The sequence below is a fragment of the Miscanthus floridulus genome, chromosome 1, assembly GCF_019320115.1.
Source record: "Miscanthus floridulus cultivar M001 chromosome 1, ASM1932011v1, whole genome shotgun sequence".
In the NCBI taxonomy this organism is placed as follows: Eukaryota; Viridiplantae; Streptophyta; class Magnoliopsida; order Poales; family Poaceae; genus Miscanthus; species Miscanthus floridulus.
Genome location: NC_089580.1, coordinates 121,725,620 through 121,735,601, shown reverse-complemented (window position 1 = coordinate 121,735,601; position 9,982 = coordinate 121,725,620). Strand labels below are relative to the sequence as shown.

Here is a 9,982-nt window from a genome sequence, read left to right as displayed (position 1 = left end):
TATAGTCCCTCTGCTCGTAATACAGTGTATTCTAGAAATTTTAAAACAAATTAAGAGAGAACATAAAAGACGCATGTATTCTCATTTTATTTTCTAATCAGACCTTATCATAAACATGATTAATGGTGATTGGCTGATAAATGAAAATTATTTAATGCAAAACTAGTTTTTGTTCTCTAGAATGTATTATATTTAAGGATAAATGTCGAATTTTACAGGAGATACGGTGGTGAAATCTTGTTTTGTCTCGTGCGCCATATCCTTATTTATTATAGGAACACCTGCATGGAGAGGCTCGTGGAGGCACTGGAAGGCATCGGATACACAGAGGGAGCCAACCTGTTCGGCGCCCCGTACGACTTCCGATACGCGCCGGCGGCGCCCGGCGTGGCGTCCAGGGCGTTCGCCGACTTCCGCTCCAGCCTGAGCCTCCTGGTGGAGCACGCGAGCGTGACGAACGGGAACAGGCCGGTCATCCTCGTGACCCACAGCTTCGGCGGCCTCTTCGCCACGGAGTTCCTCAACCGGAGCCCCCTGCCGTGGCGCAGCAGGTACGTCAAGCACCTGGTCATGGTCTGCCACGCCGTCGGCGGCTCGGCGCTGACCCTGCAGGTCCTCGCCTCCAGCAGGGCCAGCACTACCCCGTCGCCGACGCTGCTGGGCAGCGTGCTGTCGTTCGGGAACAGGAGCTTCGCCAGCACGCTCTCCCGCCTGCCGTCCCCGATGGTGTACGGCAACACGCCCCTGGTGATCACGCGAGCCCAGAACTACTCTGCCCAGAACATGCCTGAGTTCCTTGCCGCGGTAGACTTCTCCAACGACGTGGTCGAGCGGTACCAAACAAGGACGCTGGGTTGTGTCGTATCAACGATTTCTATGGAAGGCGGTAAGATTATATCTTGAGCGGTTATGTATCTAGGACCTTTGACGTAAATTGATGCGTCTCTAACTCCATAGAGATTACTTCTCAATACAATTTCTTTTAAATTTAGTAAAATTTCTTGTATGGATTCTTCAATACCTACTATTGTGGAATATTCATGTGGCACGTTCCCAAATTTGGCGCGTGTGATACATGTTCCTTCTATTTCTCCAAGTAAAGCTCTTCGCAAGGCAATACCGACAGTATCTGCTTGCCCTTTTCTAAGCGGAGACAGAATGAAACGACCATAATAAAGACGTTTACTATCTACTCTTGATTCAACACACTTCCACTCTAGTGTTTGAGTGGATCCTGTTATCTCTTCTCGAACCATAACAGACTAGTATTATTATTTGATCATTGAATCGTTTATTTCTCTTGAAAGCGGTTTTTTTTACAGACGTCTTTTTTTAGAGGTCGACATCCATTATGCGGCATAGGTGTTACATCGCGTATACAACTTAACCGTACACCACTTTTAGCAATGGCTCGTAATGCGGCACCTCTTCCGCTACCAGCACCTTTTACCATAACTTCTGCTCGTTGCAAACCCACTGTACGAATAGCATCTATTGTTGTTCTTTGACTAGCATAGGGTGATGTTTTTCTTGAGCTTTTGAATCCACAAGTACCTACAGAGGACCAGAAAACCACCCGACCTTGTGGGTCTGTAACGGTTATAATGGTATTGTTGAAACTGGCTTGAACATGAATAACCCCTCTTGTTATTCTACGTGCACTCTTCCGTAAACTAAAACGGGCATTCCTACGCAAACCAATACGCACTTTCTTACGTGAACCTATTTTTTGTATAGCTTTTATCATATTTTATTATCTCATAAATATGAGTTAGAAATAACAAAAAGAAAAAAGATACAAAGATATCCGTTTCGGGTTAAAATATATCCTTTACTTTCCTTTTTTTTTATTTGCAATTTGGACATTTCCGTGGGTACTTTTTTTTACTTTATTAGAAAGAAAAAGCTTCTTTTTCGTAAGATTACCCCTTTCTTTGTTTATGCTTCGGATTGAACAAATGACTCTAATTCGCCCACGCCTGCGAATCAGTCGACACCACTCGTGCCGATGACGTCTACCAATGGCGTTGGTGTGCCGACGATCCATAGGTTGGTCTACTGGGATGGCAACTTCAGTCCCAAGCCTCAGGTGGTGAACGGTGACGGCGATGGGATAGTCAGCTTGGACACCATGCTGGCACTACAAACTTTTGTCGGGGATGACCCGGATCAACGTTACTTCAAGTCCGTTTTGATCCCAAACATGACGCACATCGGTATGATCTCAGATCATGTTGCGCTCAGCCGGGTGGTTGAAGCAATTTTGGAAGCAAACCAAGCCACTTCTTCATAGGGCACATCATGTGCTCCATTTGCTTCGAGTTACATGCAGCTTTATTTTTCATGTCAAAATAAGTTTTGCATCTAAAAATTAACAATATGTATCGAACCATACATATAAATTATATATGTAATTCTGCACCCAGGTGCATTCTCTGCAGATAATGCGTCTAGGCCAACCAACCAAGGGAGCCATGCTACTATCACGCTCCATGTCTGTCTTCGTATATCATAAACTTGTCAAGGTGAATTGATCCTTCAAACCGTCTCTAATACCAATTAAAGGATCGTGTAAGATGACCTAAGGACGTGAATAGGAGCCAAATCAATTTTTTCTTTCGATTTCGGTCGTACACCAACTAGCCAAAAACTTCCACACAAGTACGTGCACACAGGCCAACTAGAAAAAGACAGTAAGTCAAACGGACGCAAGATGCAACCCAGGAGACGAAAACACAACACTGCGGTGACGTCACCCAGGAAAACGGCTTACCTAGTTTGGAAACTAGCTAAGCTGATTTTTCTGCGGCTGGTTTTCCGCACACCCCGAGAGAGATAAAGTCGAAACCCAATCAAATAGGGAAGTTCACAACATTATAAAGAACATTTCCACCAAAAAATCACCTCAAACAGAGCATGTTGACAAAACCGGTTTACCCAATTCCAATCCAGCAGACGATCCGACCAGCGCCGGCACCCGGTGACTGCCCACTCCCCTCCCCTGCATGCTTTTCAATGTTACGGATGTCACCCTAAAGAATGCAATACATTTATTTGAAACAGCTATAAGCCTGTTCTTTGGCTGTGGCTTGTCGTAAACGATCATAAATTTCTAGCCGGAACAGTATTTTTCTCTCACACAAACCAGCCAGCAGTACTTCTTCACGAACCAGCAATGATACGAACCAGCCAACCAAACATGATGTATAACTTCTGAATGGTGTATCCGTTTTTAATGCTGTCTACACCGGTGTATTCTACGCGCCGACGCGAACAAAACGAGACCCCACTTGTAATTGTTTCGAAGAACTTTTTTCTAATAACAATCTATGTATATTAACTTATGACATATAACTTATAACTTACCACTTATGCGCATAAATTATATTGAATAACTTTTTGCTGGTTGGATTCGTTTGGTGGCATGGCTACACCTGCACAATTGTTCATTTTTTCTTCCTTTTTTGTTTTTCTTTCTACCATTTTTCTCTTTTTTGTTATATATTTATAAGTTATACTACATAGTTATTTTCCTACATAGTTTTTATATTTCTACTAACATGTTATGATATTAATTTATACATTTATGTTCATAAATATAACTTATAGATTCAACTTTACGTCTAAGTCATTCATCAAGTTCTATATCTAAATTATGCAAACAAGTTACACATAAAAATTTCTGTGTATAATTTCTGTAGCTTTCTATGAAATTATGTTGACAAGTTTGTTCCGCAAAATACTCTACATAAAAGTTATTGAAAGGATCTAGCAAGTGGCCTAGAAGGGAGTGAATAGGTATTTTCTAAAATTTAATCAACTTCATGAAAACTGTCGGAACACGGAACCTCTGGGCTGGAGCGTGGAGGTTCCGGGGCGCGAAGGTCCCGAGACTAGGCATAGAAACTCCGGAGATCAGAGTATGAAATCGATCTACTGCGGAATTTAACAAATGAAAAATAGATCGAATGTGATGCCAGTCTTCCTAGGGAGTTTGTTGAGCTATCCAAACGATTGGTTGCACCTAGAAGATGAGGAGCTCGTAGATCGGATGCAAACCCTAAAAATCAATTCAAATCACAAGTAATAGCAGCAACAATCACAAGAGACACGAGGATTTATCTTGTGGTTCAACTTGCCACAAAGGCTTATCTACGTCCAAGTTATTGAGGTTAGCCACAAAGGCCATGGAGTCTCTTTCAACTCGCTCCTCTTCTCCAACCTATCACCAAGGCAATAGATTGGAGGGTTCCACTAAGTCACAAAGGGTAATACAAACGTCCTGGTGCTTAGCCACAAAGGATTAGGAGCTCCCGGGCGACCGCTAGCCATCTAGGAGCCAAGCTCCAAGAGTGACGAACATACCAAATAGCTAGGGTTTCACCAAGTGCACAAGAACAGAGGAGAAGGTTCTTCTCGAGCTTTCTCACACTCTCTAATGCCAAATCCCTTAAAAATCACCAAGATTTGAGCAAGAGAGTTGGGAGAACCAAGCTTGGAGAGAGAGAGAACTTCAGTTCTTGTTTGAGTGAATGAGGAAGAAGATGACCGTTGGAGTGAAGGGAAGAGGCATAAATACCTCCCACGTTACCCACAAAACGGCCGGGTCAGACAGACCCCAGAGCCTTCGCGTTAAGTCGCGGAGGTTTCGCGCTAGTCAGAACAGAAAGGAGTTCAACTCGGCTGACTTTTTATTGCTGGGATAATTTGAGTTGTATATGGTGTTTTGAGCACTTGGTTCCACCCAACACACCATTATTATTCCTTGATAGTACGGCTTGTCCTTTAACTTAATTTCAAAATATAAAATGAAGTAAACTAGCTCTTTGAGCCTTTGCAAGCTAGCCATTTGAATTTAGGGGTCTCCTCATTTGTTTGTTTGCACCCACGACTAATGATACACTGTCAATCACTTAAAGAAGCCATTAGTTGTTTAATTTTGTCATTAACATCACCAAAACCCACTTAGGACTTGATTGCACCTACAGTTATGCGTATAAACTTTGTCACGTATATGTATAAGTTATGTGCGTAACTGTGTCACGTTGAAGATATATGTTGAAGTCATGTGTATTAGTTATATATATAAGTTATACGCTGAAGTTTGTTCCAGAAGTTATGCGTAAAAGTTATAAGTATAATGTTGTAGATTTCCAAAAAAAGAAAGTTGTGAAACAATTTTTTTTGCCAAAAATAGAAAACTCTCTAGAAAAAGGAAAGTTGCGGAAAACTTTTTTGCCAAAAAAGGAAAGCGGTGGGGTTGTCCCATCGATCATCTCTTGACAATCACTCATTACTCATCACTATGGATGAAAACGGTACAGAAATATCCCGTATCGAACCGCATCGTTTTCTACATTTAATCCGATCGAATTCGTATTTTCGGACAAATTCGAATTCGGTTCGAAATTCAGAACATCAAATTCAAAATCGGAACGAATATGGCTTCGACACTTTTCCGACCGTTTTCTACTTTTCTACTTTTAATTCGGAATATCCTGAATTCAAAATTCGGTTTCGAAATTCGGTTTAAATCAAATTTGGCTCGCTAAAAGTCCAGCCTTAGAAAAATTATATCTTTTTCATACGATCTCGGATGAAGATGATTTTTATATAAAAATTAAATCTCTCGACATGATCTATAATTTTCTAGTTTTTAGTATTTTCATTTGAGGCCTTTAAGATGTTAAAAATTAAATAAATTTTCAACGGTATATTAATCGCGTACAAGCGCTTATTGCCTTAGATAAATCATATATTTCTTACATGGCGTCGAAGGGAGATACCTTTTAAGAAAGTTGTAGGACTTGTTAATTATTATTCACCTGTTAATTGTTATGCACTTAGTCCTATGGGTTAATATTCCATATTGATTTTTTGTGTACCAACCGTGTTCGACACAATTCCGCTCGAATTAGTTCATTTTCAAAATTCTCGATATTTCATAAGTTCGTGTTCGTTTTTTGGTCCGGCTTTGCCACTTTTGCTTTCATTTTCGTATTCAAACGTAAAAGTAGAAAACGGTTGAGTGGTTTTCCGATCATTTTCATCCCTACTCGTCACACATAGACACATCATAATCATATGTGTTCGCACCTTGCTTGCTTGCATCTTCTTCCCCAATCGCATCTAGAGCCAATGACAGGCCGCCACGCGCCAGCTGCTCCTTACCACTCATGGCTGGATGCCCGGCCACAGTTTCCCCACGCTGGTTGTACAGCGTCAGTGCCACCCCCGCCGCTGCCATGCCGCTCACGGACAAGCCAGGAGGAGCAGTGGCCACGACCAAAGCTCACATATACTAGCCGTCACTCACGTGCAAGAGGCTCAAGGTAAGAAGAGAGATGCAAGAAAGGAGCAGCAATCATGGAGAAGCAAAAGGATTTGCTATTGGCTTGCTGCCATCTCATTCTCATCTCTGAGACGAAACGATAAGAAACTGAGGCATGAAAAAAGACAAAAAATGAGTGGATGAGAGCAAAGGAAATGATAACTAGCATGTGGGTCCACTCAGTCTGTTGAACCTACTTTTCATCTGATCTCTAACTGTAACAAGGAATACTGCCATTAGTTGTTTAATTTTATTGTCAACATCACCAAAACCCACTTAAAGTTTGATTGCACTTACAGTTATGTGTATAAACTTTATCACGTATATGTATAAGTTATGTGCGTAATTGTGTCACGTTGAAGGTATATGTTGAAGTCATGTGTATTAGTTATATATATAAGTTATACGCTGAAGTTTGTTCCAGAAGTTATGCGTAAAAGTTATGAGTATAATGTTGTAACTTTCCAAAAAAAGAAAGTTGTGAAATTTTTTTTGCCAAAAATAGAAAACTTTCTAGAAAAAGAAAAGTTGCGGAAAACTTTTTTGCCAAAAAAGGAAAGCCGTGGGGCTGTCCCATTGCACGCCCATTTCCTATTGAGCATGCGCGCGATTTAGTGAGGCTGAACCGGCTTAGCTGGTTCTTCTATACAGCGGCATGAGAACTTCTCTCCAAAAGCCAAAAACATACAAACGAACTCCGATTGATCCCAAATTTTGCAGAGGCGTTCCCTTGGGTGCTTAGAAGCAATCCCCCAAAGATCATCACCCAGACAATACGAAATCAACTCTTGTCTAAAAAAACATCTAAAGGATTGGGGTTTTCATAATATTTCCTCCAGTGATGGATCTAAGCGCTCGTGAGGAATCTGTCCGAACTATTTGGCAGGGATGTTTCTCAGAGGTTCTAGCATGAATCCATCAATTCAAATTGCCCTCTAACATGCAGGAACACAAAATCCATCAAAACCACAAGTGAGGGGAACAGAGAGGAAAAACCAAACACAAGATCTTGAGACAATGATTCAAAGGACAACTTTCTTTATTGCCACAAGATCAACTTGAGCAAGATCTGGTTTTATAGATGAACATAGACAGATGACTCAATCTCTCATCTATGGATCTCTCTTGGTACAGGAGTCTAGCTAGAAAAAGGAAACTAACACCTATAGACTGAAAATAAAAGCACCGGAACATATGGCTAGCTTGGGCAACCTCCTCTCTTATTTATAGAGCCACATTATACATCTGAAGCCTGCCTTTAGATATTTTGCCTGAACCACTTAACCCCACATAATGGTCCAAGTTGAGTTCTAAGCATCAGACGACCATGATCCCTTCATGAAGACGCTTTGTCTCCATGTAAGCTCTCAAGTGATTCAACGTGTCGCACCGAGATCTACCCCTTTGAGGCCCAAACCCAACAAACCGTCCATCGACGGTTTACAAGCCCAAAACCGTTAAACCCAGCTGGAGAAGCGTATTTGCTACGTGATGAGGACATCACTACTTCGTCGCATATTAGCCAAGGAGAGGAGGAGGTCCAGCATGGGCGATCAATTCATCTTTCTCATGGTGGAGGCCCAGTCCAACTGAAGTTGGAGCCCATCTCGGGTTCTAGGACCAGTCTGTCATAAAACAAGTCACACAGGCGCATCTGGGCTCCGTTTTCGATGATCCACATATGGATGAAAAGCTAATTAGATAAGGAAGCCAATGCAAATGGTCTCATGTCAAAAGCCCTTCGAAATCAACGAGAATCGTCGAAACAAGTCAGCATCCAGAATCTGACAAGGTGCTGCGACACCGTCTTTTGGTCCGTTGGACCGTGTATCGTGTTTAAGCCCATTAGGGGGTGCGTCCAGGGGGATGACATCCAAGACTCTATAATTAGCAGTCGTCGCTCTCCATAGGGTTTGGGTTTTGTTTAGTTCTTGATTTTCTCATGAAATAGACGACGTTTTGCTGCAACTGTGCCGCCAAGGCCATTACTGTGAACCATGGCCCCTGTTCTTGATCTTGTTCGTCTATGGCGATTAGTCCTTTTGAATAAAGACTTGAACTCATTCTCGTTATCATAAGCCTCATATGTATTTGCAATTTCAGATTACGTTCATCCTATTCTTGCTTGTGTACTCGATTCGCTTGTAGAAAAGCCTTCTTGGCGAGGTCAATCGTGTTTGCGTGGTTGATAACCAACGGAGCAGTCGTGTAACGGTTGCGAGGGTCCGAATCAATCTTGGTTCGAAGCCTAGATCGTGAACATCGAGTCTCCACCAATCAACGCTATTGTACCTATCGGAAGTTCGGGCCTTGTCTATATCAAGTGGTATCGGAGACCTTGTTGCCCGTTAGGTATAATTTTGTTTTCCCCTTTAGATTGTTATTATTTTTGCATTACCTATAGTCCACAAAAAGCCAAAAAATATACACCGTCACATATTCCCTGTCCTATAGCCTCGTTGTGCAGTACAATTTCGTCTATGTTTTGTATTGTTGAGTTTGTATCCTAGGGCAAGTTCTGGTTGCTGGTTTTAGAATGTTTTTAGTCCAGCTTGTGTTTTTTCCTTTGTTTTTCATCATCTGTTCTGGATAACGAGCTGGCTCGGCTCGGCTCGACTCGACTCGTTTTGGCTCGTTCAGATAACGAGCTAGCTCGGCTCGGCTTGTTATCCTAACGAGCCAGAAAGCCAGCTCGGCTCGGCTCGTTAAAAGCTCAAGCTGGCTCGTTAAGCTCGTGAGTCAGGTATAAAAAATACACAAAATATAATATTTACATTTATCTAAAGTTTGAGAATAATAATAATATAAAAGAAATGCATCTAGACCAGCTACCAGTCAATTTATATGGTCTAGACCAGTTACCAGTCAATTGTAAAGTGCAAGACATGAAGTAATACAAAACTAATATAAGTTTTGATACTTTTTTCTAGAAGCTTGGCTCGTTTAGCTCGCGAGCGGCTCGTGAGCTGGCTCAAGTTGGCTCGTTATAGCTAACGAGCAAAAATCTTGGCTCGGCTCGAGCCGAGCCGAGCCGAGCCGAGTCGAGCCAGCCACGAGCCGAGCTGAGCTAACGAGCTTCGAGTTTTTCATCCAACCTTATTCATTATAATTCGTGAACACCTTTCATTCTTGTTGTGTTTCTTTTGTATCCATCAAACCCTAGTCCATGCCATCTAATTTGTTACACTTGTCTTTACTGTTTGCATCTATCCATAGCCGCCACATCAACTTTTGCGTGCATTGTTTCCGTTTTGTCCTCTAATTCGGAGTCAGTTCTTAAAATTGGTCTAGTTTTCGTATACGAACTCGGATTTTGACATTCCATATATCAAAATTGATCGAAAAAAAAATTTGGATCCGCTCGTCTCTCGCTTTGTCGGGTTTAGAAAATTTTATTTTGGCCAAAAACTGGTCACAAGATCCTCTTTTCGTGGTCACAAGCTTTTTGTCAATTTTGAGCACGTCTTCTGAATTTTTCACAGGCCACACCTTTCACTTGTTTAAGCTCATATTTTCTGTTGTTACTTCTTTTATGCTCCTAAGTAAAAAATATCAAAAAAATAAAAAAAAAAGTTAAAGAATCCTAAAAAACAACGACAGCCCAAAAATAAAGAAAAAAGAGGGGCAAAAGTAGAACAATATCTATAGGAG

General features: G+C 41.6%; 1 protein-coding gene across 1 annotated transcript; it reads left to right on the top strand.

Annotated features, from left to right (window-relative positions):
- The first annotated feature begins 285 nt into the window (after positions 1–285).
- Positions 286–2,293, top strand: LOC136462466 (lecithin-cholesterol acyltransferase-like 1). The gene is made up of 2 exons (XM_066461565.1): positions 286–858; positions 1,991–2,293. Exons 1-2 carry the CDS (start codon positions 286–288, stop codon positions 2,291–2,293), a joined length of 876 nt encoding a protein of 291 aa, XP_066317662.1.
- The last annotated feature ends 7,689 nt before the right edge of the window (positions 2,294–9,982 follow it).